The sequence below is a fragment of the Typopeltis vanoorti genome, chromosome 19 (genome assembly GCF_054136105.1).
Source record: "Typopeltis vanoorti isolate ZY-2024b chromosome 19, IOZ_Tvanoo_1.0, whole genome shotgun sequence".
In the NCBI taxonomy this organism is placed as follows: Eukaryota; Metazoa; Arthropoda; class Arachnida; order Uropygi; family Thelyphonidae; genus Typopeltis; species Typopeltis vanoorti.
In genome coordinates, this window is record NC_143567.1 from 10,252,488 (window position 1) to 10,271,016 (window position 18,529).

At 36.0% G+C, this 18,529-nt stretch overlaps 1 protein-coding gene across 6 annotated transcripts in view; it reads left to right on the forward strand.

The window, feature by feature from the left end:
• PH4alphaEFB (prolyl 4-hydroxylase subunit alpha-1) overlaps window positions 1-18,529 on the forward strand; it is a 294,206-nt gene that overhangs the window by 243,462 nt on the left and 32,215 nt on the right. For all 6 annotated transcript variants that reach the window (XM_090409648.1, XM_090409645.1, XM_090409646.1 and 3 more), the window contains one exon: window positions 15,359-15,427. In XM_090409648.1, the coding sequence (XP_090265774.1) occupies window positions 15,359-15,427 (69 nt within the window). The remainder of the gene's footprint in view (window positions 1-15,358; window positions 15,428-18,529) is intronic.

Below are 18,529 nucleotides of genomic sequence, written 5' to 3' on the forward strand. Positions count from 1 at the left end.
CAGAAACCTTAGGAATAAAGTGCAAATGGATTAGAAAAAGAGGACTATGAGACTGGAACAAAGAAATAGAGAATATAATAAAAACAAAAAAAAGGACAGTTACCAGAAATGCCAAAACAATAGAATCAGATATAGAGTATAAAAGAAACAGTGCAATTGCAAAACTAGCATGGAGGAGTTACAACTATAGTATGGAAAATGAGAAGTAAGGAAAAAACATAGAGAGAGATGGAACAATTTCATAACAGGACTTAGAAAAAGGATATATTTAAGCCACAACCCAAAACTTGTAAAGTAGTAAAATACATGAATAAAGAAATAAAAGAAAAGATAAAAATACAAACAACAGATTTAGAAAAATGGGTGACCTATTTCCAAAGTCTCTGGACAGATGAGAACAATGAAATAAAATTTTATAAAACAAAGAATGACCTATTAGAAAATATCACAATGTTAGAACTCAAAAATACAATAAAGATGAAAAATAGGAAAACATCAGGAGAAGGCAATATAAATATAGAGCTATACAAAATTGCAGGTGAAAAATTTAATGAAAGACTTCTAAAAATTTTTAATATGGTTTGGATGTCTGGAAAAACTTCTATCTCTTTGAAAAAAGCACTGGTTATCCCAATCTATAAAAAAGGAAATAAAAAAGATTGCAATAACTATAGGGGAATCAGTCTGTTAAATACATGATATAAAATATATGCAGGAATGTTAAAAGAGAAGCTAAGCAGTATTGTAGAGGACAAACTACTAGAAGAATAAAATGGCTTCCGAAAAGGCCGATTCTGCATAGATTTTTACTCTAAAATGATTTATAGAGAAGAGAATTTCAAAAAGAAACACACATGGCCTTTATTGATTATGAAAAAGCCTTTGACAAAAATTGTTTAAAATATTAACTGATTTTAATATACTGAACCAACTTTTAGAATCCATTCAAGAAATATATACAGGAATTAAAATAGCAGTTAAATTAGAACATATCTCAGAATGGAAAGATATATCAAGAGAAGTACGACAAGGGTGTACCCTCTCACCTCTGCTTTTCAATATATATATAAATAAAATTATAACAACCTGGAAGCAGTATAACCCATTTGGTATACAAATAACCCCACGAATGAAGATAGATACACTACTATTTGCAGATGATCAAATAGTATTAACTACATCAGAAGATGATTTACAAATATCATTAAATGATATCTCAAAACAATATAATATGACAATATCTAAAGAAAAAACAAAAATAATGACATTCAAAGGAGAAAATTCACTAAGAAGTAAAATTGTGATAGATAATAAAATATTAAAACAAGTAAATACTTTCAGATACTTTGAATGTGATTTATCATACGAAGAAAAAAAGACATAGACACCAAAATATGAAACTTTGTCAAAGTAAATGGCATAATAAATAATATATTTAAGCCATCCCTAGTACAAAAAACACACTAGAATCAGACTATATAATGTCTTGTCAAAACCAACCCTACTATACAAAACAAAACCTGGACCATAAAAAGGAAAGATGAAAAACGAATTCAAACAGCAGAAATGAAATTTCTCAGAAAAACAGCTGGATATACCAAGTGGGACCATAAAACAAATGAAGAAATTTTACAATCCCCGAATATAAAACCAATTAATTACTACATAAGACAACATAAAAAATGGATAGAACATTTAAATTGAATGGACAACAGCAGACTACCAAAAAATATTATACAGATATAAAATAAGTGGAGAAAGAAGAATCGGAAAAACAAGAAAGAGATGGCATGAGACCAGAACAGGTCATCATCATCATCAAATTCCTGCCATGTACCCTCAAGGGGGTGTACAGGATATGATAGTACTACATGAAAAATTTACATCATTACTAACTTCCTATCTACAAGCAGGAGATCTGTAAGAAAAACATTATGCCATGTTCATAAGGATGATAAGTTATGAAAATTATAAAAAAAACAGCCAGAAGATTTACAACTATTGTATGGAAAGCAAAGTCTGAATATGAAAAGAACCAGGCTCTGTGAGCTAAAGAAAACTCAAAACAATTCTATCATTATGCAAGTCATCAACATTATCAAATTCCTGATATGTACCCTCAGGGAATGTACAGGATAATTATGATAGTACTCCATGAAAAAGTTACACCATTACTAACTTCTGATTAACAATTTTCCTCCAAATTAATCTGTTATCTGTCAAGATTCCAATATTATCAGATATGATATTTCTGTCTTTTAAGGTACTTTTTACTGTATCAGTCAAACTTATGGTGTGTTTGTTGACCTTACTGCCACGTATGACATGGTATGGAAAGAGGGGTTGCTGTACAACCTGATACCATGTCACTCCATCATACGACTTATTGTTAACATGCTTTCTGACAGGTTCTTTCTTGTGGTACTGGGAAACAAAATGAGTAAACTGAGAAAGCTGAATAATGGGATCCTACAGGGTTCAGTATTAACGCCAGTTTTGTTCAACTTATATACATCTGATCTATCAACAACTATGTCAAGAAAATTTGCTTATGCTGATGATATAGCCCTCGCCACCCAACATAAGAACATCGAAGTAACTGAAGTCTCGCAAATGACCTTAGAACCATTGGGGAATACTTTCACAAATGGAGACTAACACCAAACCTCAATTAAGACCAAGGATAGCTCTTTTCCTAAAAAAAAAAATTGATAATGAATAACAGTAGAGATAATGTGTTCCATATAGATAATGATCCATATAGATAATGAATAACAGTAGAGATAATGTGCACCATTGTTGCACACCTGATTTTACCTCAAACCATCTTCCTGTACCTCCTTCAAGTCTAGCTGCTGACATACATCTTAAATAGACTGTATATTGCTTGATGTAATGTCCCAAAGTTCAAAGCTGTATAACTGAGAGGAGACCTCCACATAGCCTTTAAAGGAATGCAGAGAACCAACCAGTGCTTCTGACCAAATGTCCAATCCTCACCTTATCGTGGTGCACCCTGTTGGGTATCTACTTGGATACTGAATGAACGAGGATGGGCTGGCAATTTGGGATTTAGCCAACCAAATTGTATTCTTATTGGATAGACCAAAATAAAAAATGATAGTACGACATGACAAAATTTCATGCCGGCTGGGCCGTCGCGTGTTGTTTTTGCCAGGGAACCAGGGCAAACAGCGAAAAGTCAGCTACTAGAACAAATCTGAAAACAAACCCCAACTCAACAACACCAGAGTTAAAGATCGGTACTATCAACATAAGAAGCTGAATGGCAAAGAAATGGAGCTAGCTGAGGAATTAGATAAGTACCAGATCGACATAATAGGGGTGACTGAAACAAAAAAGACAAAAACTGGTGGGATCTTTCTGAGCAATAAATACAAAATGTTATATTCAGGCAATGACAATCAAGAAAAGAAGGAATAGCCATAGTATTCAACACAAAATACGAGGCTAATCTTCTTGAATGGCAGTCAGTCTCAAGTAGAGTAATGTGGGCAAATATGAGAATGGGGAACTGGACAATGAGACTTATTTGTGCCTATGGTCGAACAGAAGGTTCTACTAATTGAGGCTTTAGAAAAGCAACTGACACAATGAAAAAGGAAAAGTTGGTCCTTGTTGGGGATCTAAATAGCAGAGTAGGAAATGATTGTGAGACATGCAAAAATATTTTGGGAAAATTTGGAGAAAAGAGCAAAGCTAATAATAATGGCAAATATCTGTTGGATTTCTGCTCAGGACATGGACTGGTTATTACTAACACCATGTTCCAACATAAAAATGTGCGCAAATTCACATGGAGAGAAGAGGCAAGGAATAAGAAAAGTCTCATTGACTATGTTATTGTTGACAGTGATGTTTTCTCCCTGGTGCAGGACACCAGAGTGTACAGAGGATTTGAAATTGGAAGTGATCACTATTTAGTCTTGAGTGGGATAAAATTGAATTTCATATTGAAAAGAATAACATGTAAGAAAGTTTTAAAGGGAATAAAAGTTGAGCAGCTCTCAGATGTGAACTGTAGACTAAAATACACAAAGATTATTGAAGAAAAAATGAAAGATTTTGAGAACAGGAATCAAACCTTGGAGATTCAATGGCAAACTCTGAAGAAAACATTGATTGATTCTGCCAGAGAGGCATGTGGTGAGGTTGTCTGCAAGGATAAAAAAAATCAGAACTCCCTGGTGGACACAGGAAGTTAAAGAGGCAGCGAAGGAAAAGAAGAAAGCATATCAAAAGTTCCTGGCAAATAAGTCAGCTTGTGCTCTTATTAGAGAATACAGAGACAAATGCAAGAATGCTAAACACTGTGGAAAACTAGCTAAACAAAAGTCATGGGAGGACTTTGGCAAGAATATAGAAAATAAATATCAAGAAGGTGGTAAATATTCTGGAGGTTGTTGAAGAAGCTTAGGAATGGAGGAAAGAGTGCTGTAAAAGGAGTTAGAGATGATAAAGGTGACATGAAAACGGGAGAAAAAGATATCCTTGAATTATGGAGTAATTACTGTGAAAAACTGCTAAATGAAACAAGCAGTGATGACAGCACAGTGGTAAAAAAACACTGACCAGGCATGCAGTCAGGAATACATATCCATACTTGAAGTAGAATAAACCATCAAAGGCTTGAAATGTGGAAAGGCAGCAGGAGTAGATGATATTCGACCAGAAATGCTGAAGTATGGTGGTATAAGAGTCTTACAGTGGCTACACTGCATAGTTCAGAAAACCTGGACAGAGGCACGAATTCACGATGATTGGAGTAGAGCTCTCATAGTACCCATATATAAAAAGGGAAATAAAACTGAATGTGAGAATTACAGAGGTATTTCCCTACTGAGTGTTCCTGGCAAGATCTATGCAAGTATACTTGAGAAACGGTTGAGAAGAATTGTGGAAGAAAAATTTGGTGAAGAGCAAGCTGGATTCAGGCCAAATAAAAGCTGTAAGGATCAGATCTTCACTTTATGACAAATAGTCGAGAAAGCATGGGAATATAACAGAGATGAACAAAATGAAGGATAGAGTGCTGTATGGAGACTAGTTAGTACGAGGTGTGTTAGTAGAGGATTTGACAAAATCGTACCAACCTGGTGTGACCATAAAGGATGTAACTGAGTCTATTAGAGAGCAAAAGGAAAGGGTGAAAGAAATGATTGTTGTGGCAGGTACGAATGATTTGAAAGGAGATAAAATGGAAATGATAGAAGACCTGAATGAATTGTTTGAAGTAGCAAAAGAAAGAGTGAGAGAGTTAGAATGATTAGTCTTTTGCCACGGTATGACAGTGAAATGTTTAAAAGGAGGGCCATAATTGCGAATGACTTTATGCGTGGGTTATGTATGACGAGTGGTGTGGAATTTGTGGACGTGTGGAGTGAGTTTGATGGGCGAAAGGATCTATATAAGATGGATGGCTTGCATTTGAATGGTTACGGTGTAAGAAGACTTGAGAAAGTGTTGCTGAATATAGTGGATGTGCAAATTCAGGGAAACTTACAGTTGAATGTAAGAATGAATATAATATGCCAGAGCAAATAAGGACAACAAATCAGAGTGGGATAGTTAATATAAGGCATCAAGGTAGGGTTGGGGCTAATGGGAGTCTTAAATTCATGTATACTAATACTAGGAGTATTAGGAACAAGAAGGAAGAGTTTTAGGCCATGGTTGGCACTTCCAGACCACAGGTTTTTGGTATTAGTGAAACAGGGCTGACTGTAGATGATATAGCTAGTGGGATTGAATGTGATGGTCAGGATGACAGAGAGAATAAAATGGGGGGAGGAGTATTGTTGATGATAGCTGATGAGCTACAGCCAAGGAGAATAGAAGTTGAATTGCAGGATAGAAAGAGCACATTTGAGGCCATTTGTGTGAGATTGTGGCTAGCAGAACTAAATATACAATTGGGTGATGGAAAAGATGGTGGTGACAGTATGCACAAGCAAATAGAATAAATGAGTGGAAGGAGGGTGATTATTATGGGAGATTTCAACTATGGTCGCATTGATTGGAGTGAGGAGAGGACACACGGGAGGAAGGAATTGGATTTTATGCGGTTATTAAGGGATAACTATCTGCGACAGCATGTAATGGAAAATACTAGGGGTCAGAGAGTGCTTGACCTAGTAATTACATCTGAGGATTTGGCTGTAACAAATATGACCACATTACCACCAATTGGTGAGAGTGATCATAGGGTCTTGACTTGGGAGGTGGCTAAAGGTGTAGAATTTTCAATTAAGACAGGGTACATGTGGAATTATCGGGCTGGAAAGTATGACAAGCTCAGGAGTTTGATTGGTTCAGTGCCATGGCATGTACAATTGCAAGGACTAGAAGTTGATAGTGCATGGGAGGTAGTTAAGAAGTGCTTGAGTGAAGCAATGGCTGACTGTATACCTAGAGTCCGAATAATAAATCAAGTAGGGGTTAAATGGATGAATAACACCATTAAGCTTGAGCTGCAAAAAAAAGAAACAACTATGGAGGGAATTTAAGGAGAAAGGTGACCGGCAGGCACATGAACGGTATAAAGCGCAGGCCAGAAGGGTGACGAGTGTGGTAAGAAAAGCAAAAAAGGATTACGAAAGAACATTGGCCATGCAGGCTAAAGAGAATCCTAAACAGTTTTTTAGATATGTAGCAAGTAAAAGGAAAAAAATGTACATGGCAGAATGATTTTAAAGAATGCCGATGGAAGGGAGGTAACTGAATCAGTTGAGATAGTTGAGTTACTGAGTGAGCACTTTGCAAGAATATATCATCCAGGAGGTGACATTGCAGAAACGAATAAACCAGTAGATTATATGGGAATTGTGGTGAATGAAGTGGAGGTGAGTAGTCTATTGCATAACCTCAATGTCAATACATCTGTGGGATTGGATGGTATACCAGCTCGTGTTGTACGAGAAGCAGCTAAAGAATTGTCAGTACCCTTGACCATTTTGTTTAATTTGAGTCTCGGGTCTGGGTTAGTCCCGAGCGGGTGGAAAGAGGGGAAAATAGTTCCACTGCATAAAGGTAGTTCCAAGACTGCTGTTGTAAATTACCGACCGATTAGCATATCAGGAATCATTGTCAAGGTCTTAGAGAAATTAGTCAAGAAAAGAATACAGGATTGGATAGATGAAAATGGGATATTGTATGGGGGGACAACATGGTTTTGTGAAGGGTAGATCATGCCTCAGTAACTTGCTCACGTTTTATAACACAGTGACGGCTGAACTGGATAGGGGTAATGGGTTTACAGTGATACTACTGGACCTTTCCAAGGCCTTTGATAGGATACCACATGGAACCCTAATCAGTAAACTGGAGCAGATGGGGATAGATATAGGGTTGGTGAGATGGATAGGAGGGTGGTTGAAGGAGAGATACCAGAGAGTGGTTTATTCAGGAGTGGAGTCTAAAAGATGTCTTGTGACTAGTGGAGTGCCGTAGAGCTCTGCTCTTGGACCACTGCTTTTCAATTTGTTCATCAATGATATTGGAAAGGATTTGAGAGGAAGTGCTCACTTGTTTGCTGATGATGCAAAGTTGGGTAGAGCAATTGTGAGTGCACAGGATGTCAAAATTTTACAGGATGATTTGGATGGTTTGGAGGACTGGGCTAGGAAAAATGGATGTCAATTTAATGTGGCAAAGTGTAAGGTTATGCACTTTGGGGTGAAAAGAATAACAGCAGTATATCGCATTGGTGGAACCGTACTCCAGGAGATTGATGAGGCCAGGGATTTGGGAGTGTTGGTGGATAAGGAGTTGAAGTTTAGGGGGGCACATTGCAAAAGTGACTAAAACAGCTCACCAAATCACTTGGCTTCTGAAAAATACTTGAACATGCAAAGACAAACAAGTTGTTGTTCCTCTGTATCGAGCCTTGATAAGACCCCATCTGGACTTCTGTGCACAGTTATGGGCACCAGGGTTTCTTCGTGATGGGGAGGAAGTGGAGAGGGTCCAGAGACGAGTGACCAAGATGATAGCAGGTCTGTGGAATGAACCTTATGAGAATAGGTTGAAGATTTGTGGGTTGCAGAAATTGGACGATAGGCGAAGGAGGGGTGATATGATTGAGACATTCAAATTACTGAAGGGTTTTTATAAGATTGATCCAGAAGATATTTTTGAAAATATGACTGGTGGTGGGAGGACTAGGGGCCATGCATGGAAGCTGGGCAAGAACGTGGTTGACAAGGGTGTTAGAGCTAGGTTTTTTACTTGGAGAGTGGTGAATGAGTGGAATAAGCTTCCAGAGTCTGTTGTGGGTGCTACGACCGTGAATGAGCTCAAGGCAAGGTATGATAGATACTGTGTGAATGTTGAATAGTTGTTCTTGACATGATGTTAGGGCCTCCCTCGACGAGTCTGTCGACTCCTTGGAGTTTCCCGGAACAATAATAATAATAAAAAAGTTTTGTTGATTTGGAAAAGGCATATGACAAGGTGCCAAGAGAGATGCTATTCAATATGCTACAGATATATGGTGTCAATGGGGCATTATATCAAGCAATACTTAGTCTTTATTTGAGTTGTAAGTCAGCAGTTAGAATTGACGGAAGTACAGGAAGATGGTTTAATGTTAAATCTGGTGTGAGACAAGGATGTAGATTATCCCCTCTGTTATTCATTATCTATATGGATCACATTATGAAGGAAAGTGGTATTAAACATGATATCAAAATTGGAGATGTTAAGGTCAGCTCTTTGCTTTATGCAGATGATGTATACTTCTAAATAAATCTGCTACAAGTCTGCAAGATTCTCTGACTAAATTGAATAGCTGTTGTAATAGATATGGTATGAAGGTCAGCAATAAAAAGACAAAGACAATGAAAATAGGCAGAATCATTGAAAATGTCAACTGTGTTGTGAATGGAGAACCTGTGGAACAAGTGAAACATTTCAGCTACTTAGGCACAATTTTTACTGAAGATGGTAAATTTAATATAGAAATAGACAACAGAATCAGCAAAGCTGATATGGTAGGAAGTCAATTGAATAAATTCATATGGAATAAGAGAGAAATTAGTCGGAACACTAAATTAGCAAGACAGTGTTCAAACCAGTTTTAACTTATGGATCTGAGAGCTGGATCAGAAGTAAAACACTTGACCAAAGGCTAGAGACCGCAGATATGAGAGTCATGAGAAAGATTAGAGGCGTGAACAGATGGCATCAATGGCAATATCACATTAAAAATGAGGATATTAGGAAAGAACTTGACATTGTCAGCATCCAGGAATGCATTAGCAGAGCTAATCTCAGGTGGTATGGTCACTTAAACAGAATGTGGCGAAGAAAGATTAGCAAAACAAGTGTTCTCTGCCAGGTTGGCAGCAAAACGACCCAGAGGAAGACCAAGATGTAGGTGGATTGATACGGTACAAAGTGCCTTAGACGATAGAAATATAAAATCTGATAATATTGTAGTCTTGACAAGTAACAGACTGATTTGGAGGAAAACTGTAGATAGGAAGTTAGTAATGATGTAATTTTTTTCATATAGTACTATCACATCCTGTACACTCCTTGCGGGTACATGATGAGCTTTCCTCTTGGCACCTTGTCATATAGCTTTTTCAGATCTACAAAACTAAAATACAAATCCTTATGTTCCCAAGATTTCTCAACTATTTGTCTTAAAGTAAATAATCTGATCCTGACAACCTCTATTTGGCACGAATTCAGCTTGTTCTTCAGTATACTTGCATAAATCTTACCAGGAACACTCTCAGTAGAGAAATATCTCTGTAATTCTCGTATTCAGTTTTCCTTTTTATAAATGGTTACTATGAGAGCTCTGCTCTAATTGTGTGGAATTTGATCCTCTGACTAGGCCTTCTGAACTTTTATACCTCCATATTTGAGTTTCTGGCTGAATTTCATTTACTGACTTTTCAGATTTCAGGTTTTTGATGACTTTTTCTTTAAGTATGGATATGTTCCTGGCTGCATTCCTGTCGGGAGTTTTCTACCATTATACTGACACTGCTTGTTTCATTTAGCAGTCTTTCAACGTAATTATTCCAGACAATTAGAATACCTTCATCTTTAGTTTTCATGCCATTTTTATTATCTCTGATTCCTTTTAGTGTACTCTTTCCTCCATTTCTAAGCTTTTTCAATAGCCTCTAGAATATTTTGCCACCTTCCTGATATTTATTTTCTATGTTCTTACTAAAATCTTCCCATGACTTTTGTTTAGTTAGTTTTACACAGTGCTTCACTTTCTTACATTTTTCTCTGTATTCTCTAACAGCACAGACTGACTTAATTGCCAGGAACTTTTGATATGCTTTCTTCTTTTCCTTTGCTGTCTCTTTAATTTCCTGACTCCATCAATGTTTTCTTCAGGATTTTCCAGTGAATCTCCTAGGTTTGGTTCTTGTTTTCAAACTCTTTCATTTTTTTCTTCTATGATGTTTGTGTATTTCGGTCTCCAGTTCACCTCTGAAAACTGCTCAACGTTAATTCATTTTAAAACCTTCTTTCACACTCTTCTTTTCAGCATTTAATTCAGTTTTATCCTGCTCCTATTTCAAATCGTCTGTATACACTCTTCTGTTCTGAACCGGTGAGAAAACATCATTATCAACTACAACATGATCATTGAGACTTTTCTTATTTCTTACATCTTCTCTCCATGTGAATTTGTGCATATTTTTATGTTGGAACACGGTGTTAGTAATAACTAATCCATGCCCTGAACAGAAATCCAGCAGGCATTTACCATTATTATTAGTTTTGTGCTTTTCTCCAAATTTTCCCAAAACATTTCCATGTGTCTGGTAATAATTTTCTACTCTGATTTTTAGATCTCCAACAAGGCCCAACTTTTCCTTTTTCATTGAGCCAGCTTCTTTATTAATGTCTCACAAAATTTCTTCTATGCGACCATAAGTATAAATAAATCTCATTGTCTAGTTCCTAATTCTGATATTTGTCCATATCACTCTACTGGATATTGCCTTGTCAGTCAAGAAGATCCTCATATTTAGTGTTGAATACTATCGCTACTCCCTCTTTTCCCTGTTTGTTATTGCCAGAATATAACATTTTGTATTTGTCCCTTAGAAGGATCTCACCTGTTTTTGTCTTCTTTGTTTCAGTCACGCCTTTTATGTCAATCTGGTACTTATCCAATTCTTCTGTTAGTTCCATTAAATGTTAGTTAAATCTCTGTTAGTTTGTGAAACAGAATTCATATTCTGTTTCACAAACTGAATATGAATTCAGTAATAGGGATTGATGGGATATCAGCTTGGATGCTGAAAGAGTGTTCATCTGAACTGGCTGTTTCTTTGACTAGGTTGTATAATTCCAGCTCCGAACAGATAAGATTCCACAGTAGTGAAAAGAGTGTATTATAATTCCATTGCACAAGGATGGTGCAAAGATTAATGTGTCCAACTGTGAACCGATACCTCTGGATTGGTGGTGGTGAAGATTTTGGAAAAATTGGGACTTGCATACAGAAATGGATTGGCAGAGAATCCATACTTTGTAATGAGCAGCATGAGTTTACTAAGGGAAGGTCATGTTTGAACAATTTGCTCACATTTTATAATGTTACTATCAAGTTAGACAACAGGAAAGGATATGCCATGGTACTGTTTTGAACTCTTGCACATTAGCTAATATAACTGTTTTCTTGGTCATTCTGTTTATATGTACTAGTTTGTTGAAATTCTGTGTATAATTAATTTTTTCTAGTCTTTTTTATATATCGTATCCCTGATGATGTAAGTCTAATTTATGGAACTTGTCGAGTTATATAAGAAGAAAAGGTAATCAGTTAACTCATGAACAGTACAAAGATCAGGCAAGAAAGGTGATCAGCATGGTAAAGAAGGCAAAATCAGATAATGAGAAGAAATTAGGTGAGTAGACAAAAGGAAATCCCAAAGAGTTTTTTGTTATGTGGCAAGTAGGAGGAAGAATGACTATGGAAGGGCAACTTTAATGAGTGCATATGGTAGAGACGTGACAGAGGCAGATAAACTTGTTGAGCTACTGAGTGACTTCTTTGCAAGGGAACAGTATCATCCAAGTGAAGATATTGTTATGCTAGAGATGACAGGGACTGATTTGAGAACAGAGGTTGATGAATTAGAGATAATTAGGATATTGTAGAATCTGCATCCAAATACCTCTGTGGAATTAGATAGGATATCAGCTCACATTTTAAGAGAATGTGCTAGAAAATGGTGATGCTTTTGACTAAGCTGTTTAATTTAAGTCTCAGCTCTTGCAAAGTCCCAAAATAATTCCCTTGCATAAAGGAGGATCTAAGTCTGTGGTTGCAAATTATAGACCATCAGTATCTCAGGAGTGGAATTACTCCTGAATTCAGAAATGGGTGGATAAGAATATGATACTTTATGAGAGTAGCATATTCTTATCTTGGGTCTTATCCTATCATATTCTTATCTCAGCACAGCTGAATTGGATACTCTGAGCCATCGTGTAGCCATTCCTTGTATTCAACGAAATACAACTGAGTTTGATAAAAGGAATGGCTACATAATGATATGGCGGGATTTTGAAATGCCATTTGGCAGGATACCACATCGAACTCTATTATGCAAACTACAACAAATGGGGAGGGATATGAAACTGGTGATATGGATAAAAGCGTGGCTCATGGACAGATACCAAAAAGTAGTATATGGAGGAGCAGAATCCAGGAGAAGGTAGATGATTAGTGGTGTGCCACTGGGCTGCTTTTTACTTGGATCGCTGCTGTTTAAGTTGTACATAAATGATATTAGAAATAGTTTGAAGGGAGATATTCAGTTGTTTGCTGATGACGTAAAGTTGGGTAGCCGAATAGTTAATCAAGGCGATGTAGAGAATTTGCAGGATGAGTTAAATAGGCTGATAGTATGGACTGAACGTAATAGATGTCAATTTAATGTGGAAAAGTGTAAAGTTATGTATTTTGAGATAAAAAGATTACAAGCTGTGTACCACATTTACACTCCAGGAAATTGATGAAACTGAGAATTTGGATTTGGGAGTAGTAGTAAATAGTGTCAAGTTTAAAGGACATATTGCTAATGTAGCCAGAGTAACTCACAGGATTACTTGCTTATTGAGGAACAAAATAACTCCTTAAGGAGTTATTTTGTTCCTCAATATATATATATATATATATATATACTAATTTTCTCAATATACTAATTCCTCAATATATATACTAATCTATATCAAAATAACTCCTTAAGGAGTTATTTTGATATAGATTAAAAAATTTTTAAAAAAGAGATTACAAATTTATTTAATACGGTTGAGGATAACAATTTCCCAAACTTTTGGAACATCAATTATCTGTCTAGTAATGAAACTAAAACACTACATTTTCAAGTAGCAAAGAGGATGTATGATGTCCAACAACCAGAACTGAATATCCTGCCGTCAGAATTAAAAGCCCTGAAGTCCTTAAAATTCAATTACAACATAGTTATCACGAAAGCTAACAAGGGCAATACCACTGTAGTTTTAGATGCCAAATTATACGATCAAAAATTGAAATTACTTCTTTGTGATTGCAACACATACTCCAGCTTGATACAGATGCTACCAAAGGTCAACTAAAAAAAAAAAAAAAACTCAGCAAGTTATTGGATAAAAACATCTATAGATCAAAAACCATAAAGACTCGGAACATACCATACAAGATCCCTTAGGATATATCATCATCATCAAATTCCTGACAGGTATCCTCAAGGGGCATACAGGATATCATGATAGTACTACATGAGGAACTTACATCATTACTAATTTCCTATCAACAATTTTCCTCCAAATCAATCTGTTATCTCTCAAGACTCCAACATTATCAGATCTTACTTAGAATATATGATTCACCAAAATTACATAAAAGCAACTGTCCACTAAGAACTATTGTGGATTCTATAGGCAGTCCTATATATAAAATCTCAAGATTTCTGTCTAACCATCTCTGCTCCTTCATTGGTCACTCAGCTTCTTGAATAAAAAATTCCACAGAATTTCTTGCAAGAATAAAATACATAAAACTGGCATATATAGACATGTTGGTAGGCATTGACATTGTCTTTCTCTTTGCAAATGTCCCTCACAAAGAGAGAACAGATTTCTAGCCCAAAAAATTTCCATTGGACCATAGTGAATTTATTGTAATTTACAATTACAGTGGCAAAAGAAGTCAACGGACACCATATTGTGAGGAACAAATAGACATGGTTCACATCTTAATAAGATGTAGGACCTCCTTTTGCTGCCATGACTGTAGCAATCCTATGGGACATGCTTTTCACAAGCATACCATAGCAATCAATGGGAATTTTGAACCATTCTTCCTGTAGGCATGTAATGAGGTCCTGGACTGTTGTGGAACAGACATTACTTGACCTCACTCGGTGCTCCAGTTCATCCTACAGATGTTCAATAGGGTTGAGATCAGGGCTCTATGAAGGCCAGTCAAGTATGGTGACGTTCATGTACACAAGCCATGCAGCAGCCTTATGACATGATGCATTGTCTTGCTGAAAGAGACAATAGGTCAATTCCATAGAAATGCCACAAAGTAGGAAGCACTGCATTATCCAGACTGTTCAGATATTTCTCGGAGTTGAATGTTTGTGGCACCACACACAGAGATCTGAGGCCAAAAAGGAAAAATAGGACCATACCATCACACTGCCATCGTTGGAGTTATGCACTCTGTTAAGAGATGTTCACCAGGCATCTGCCATACCCATATCCATTCTTCTGCTCAGTAGAGGATGTAGTGTTATTTGTCACTCCATAACATAGCTTTCCAAGCTTCCATGTCCCACTGTAGATGTTCTTTGCATCATATGAGTGCTCCATGGTTCTAATTGTACAGGAAATTAAATTAACATTTTTTTTATCCATTTTCTAGAGGGCACCTTGACAAGACTGTAGTTATATTTTTATTCTCTGTAACAAGCTAAAATGAAGTCTTTTATGTCTTACCACACTTGTAATTTGAGTTCTGAGGATGCTGGTTTGAAATCCAGTGAAATATTAGTAACTCCATCAATTATTTATTTTTTTCTATTATAAATAAATTGCCAACACCCAAGTCTATCATAAAAAAATAAGTGATTATTAGCAATTGGATGTTATTCAAATCTTGAACCACAATGTAACATCTTTTATTCTGTGATTCTTTAATTTCAAACCACACACACTTGGAAAAAATATAGATAGGAAAGAAATTTAAAATCATATAACAAGAACAGCATGTTTTTTATTTATTTATTTTATTTATATATATATTTATTTATTTTATTTTATTTATATATATATATATATATAGATGAGCGATGTGGATGCTGGAGGAGCCACAGTATTTCCTCAGATTGGAATCACCATATGGCCAGAAAAGGTTTTTTTAACTTGTATAACTCATGTTTTAATAATAATTGTGTGTGTGTGTACGTTTGTGTTGCATGTCTAAAAACATTTTGAAACATATTACCCTGTATTTTTTAATTTTGGAAATGGTTCATTGATATAATTAAATGTTACATCTAAATTCCACTTAATTTTAAAAAGGTAAAACTATATATTTTTTTTTGTCTTTTTAAAATGTACAATACTTGAGACATCTTTATCATGCAGCATCATTAAATGTAATTTATCAAAAGCAAATGAAACAGTTTTTTGTAATTTTGCTGAATAAATATGTGAATAGATATATAAAACAATTTTGTCTTGCTTTTTCTACTCATCTGTTTGCTGTCCGTTTGTGTAGGATTATAAGAGCAGCCTTTTTAACGTACTCTTATTTCACTTGTTTAATAATAATACCATGTCACTTATTTAAAAAGTCAAGTGATTTATAATATGAATTCACATACCCATCCCAAACACTACATACACGCAGATATTATCTTGTTTTAACTATTTTATACTCAACACCGCTGCAGCTGTTTACCTCCAAAACCTTGAAGTGTGCTCTACTTATGATGTGCAGGAAAACTAACCTGAGAAGAGTTTGCAGCTGTGTACTTATACATGTAGGCTAAAAGTTTTGTTTACATACAGTTCAATTACAAAAAATGCATTATTTATTTCGTATGGGGGTTTCCCCTCTGTCCTTCCCCTAAGGATGGGTTGAGCCCTCCTAATGAGAGATAAAGTATGTATTTTATGACTGTAGATCTGTGTGTGTATGTTCACAAGGCTGGTTTGCCTGTTCTGGGGGATGAAAAAACCGCTACCTTCGTATGAGACTGGCTAACTCACCTTTAGTTGAAAGAGACCAGATAAAGAATGTTCCTCATGTCTTAGATAGGGAATTAAACCCAGGCTTTGTCTATAGCAACTGAGCTATGGAGGCTCCACAAAATGCATACAATTTAAGAACAAAATTGTTCTTAGACTGCATGCATTTTGTGCTAATACTACATGGAGATTTAATGGGTTTTTTTTTTTCGTTGTGGAGTAAATATTCATAAATGCTTCATGGTATAAACACTACCAGAAGAAAAAACAATAATTATTTTATTGAACTTGCTAAAACTGGGCATAGGCAAAGTGAGCAGGCAATATACGAGGGACGTCCAGAAAGTAAGTTCCGATGGGCTGTCATCATCATCATCATCAAATTCCTGCCATGTACCCTCAAGGGGTGTACAGGATATGACAGTACTACATGAAAAAATTACATCATTACTAACTTCCTATCTACAATTTTCCTCCAAATCAGTCTGTTACTTGTCAAGACTCCAACATTATCAGATCTTATATTTCTATCATCTAAGGCACTTTGTACCGTATCAATCCACCTATATCTTGGTCTTCCTCTGGGTCGTTTTCCTGCCAACCTGGCGGAGAACACTTGTTTTGCTAATCTTTCCTCTCCCATTCTATTTAAGTGACCATACCACCTGAGATTAGCTCTGCAAACACATTCCTGGATGCTGACAATGTCAAGTTCTTTCCTAATATCCTCATTTTTAATATGATATTGCCATTGATGCCATCTGTTCACGCCTCTAATCTTTCTCAGGACTCTCATATCTGCAGTCTCTAGTCTTTGGTCAAGTGTTATACTTCTGACCCAGCTCTCAGATCCATAAGTTAAAACTGGTTTGAACACTGTCTTGTATACAGCTAATTTAGTGTTCCAACTAATTTCTCTCTTATTCCATATGAATTTATTCAATTGACTTCCCACCATACCAGCTTTGCTGATTCTGTTGTCTATTTCTATATTTAATTTACCATCTTCAGTAAAAATCGTGCCTAAGTAGCTGAAATGTTTTACTTGTTCCACAGGTTCTCCATTCACAACACAGTTGACATTTTCAATGATTCTGCCTATTTTCATTGTCTTTGTCTTTTTATTGCTGACCTTCATACCATATCTATTTAGCGGATTTATTTAGAAGTATAACATCATCCGCATAAAGCAAAGAGCTGACATTAACATCTCCAATTTTGATATCATGTTTAATACCACTTTCCTTCATAATGTGATCCATATAGATAATGAATAACAGAGGGGATAATGTACATCCTTGTCTCACACCAGATTTAACATTAAACCATCTTCCTGTACTTCCTTCAATTCTAACTGCTGACTTACAACTCAAATAAAGACTAAGTATTGCTTGATATAATGCCCCATTGACACCATATAACTGCAGCGTATTGAATAGCTTCTCTCTTGGCACCTTGTCATATGCCTTTTCCAAATCGACAAAACTTAAATACAGATCTTTGTTATATTCCCATGCTTTCTCGACTATTTGTCGTAAAGTGAAGATCTGATCCTGACAGCCTCTATTTGGCCTGAATCCAGCTTGTTCTTCACCAAGCTTTTCTTCCACAATTCTTCTCAACCGTTTCTCAAGTATACTTGCATAGATCTTGCCAGGAACACTCAGTAGGGAAATACCTCTGTAATTCTCACATTCAGTTTTATTTCCCTTTTTATATATGGGTACTATGAGAGCTCTACTCCAATCATCTGGAATTCGTCCCTCTGTCCAGGCTTTCTGAACTATGCAGTGCAGCCACTGTAAGACTTTTATACCACCATACTTCAGCATTTCTGGTCGAATATAATCTACTCCTGCTGCCTTTCCACATTTCAAGCCTTTCATGGCTCTTTCTACTTCAAGTATGGATATGTATTCCTGACTGCATGCCTGGTCAGTGTTTTTTATCACTGTGCTGTCATCACTGCTTGTTTCAGTTAGCATTTTTTCAAAGTAATTACTCCATACTTGAAGGATATCTTTTTCTCCCGTTTTCATGTCACCTTTGTCATCTCTAACTCCTTTTACAGCACTCTTTCCTCCATTCCTAAGCTTCTTCAACAACCTCCAGAATATTTTGCCACCTTCTTGATATTTATTTTCTATATTCTTGCCAAAGTCCTCCCATGACTTTTGTTTAGCTAGTTTTACACACTGTTTAGCTTTCTTACATTTGTCTCTGTATTCTGTAAGAGTAAAAGCTGACTTATTTGCCAGGA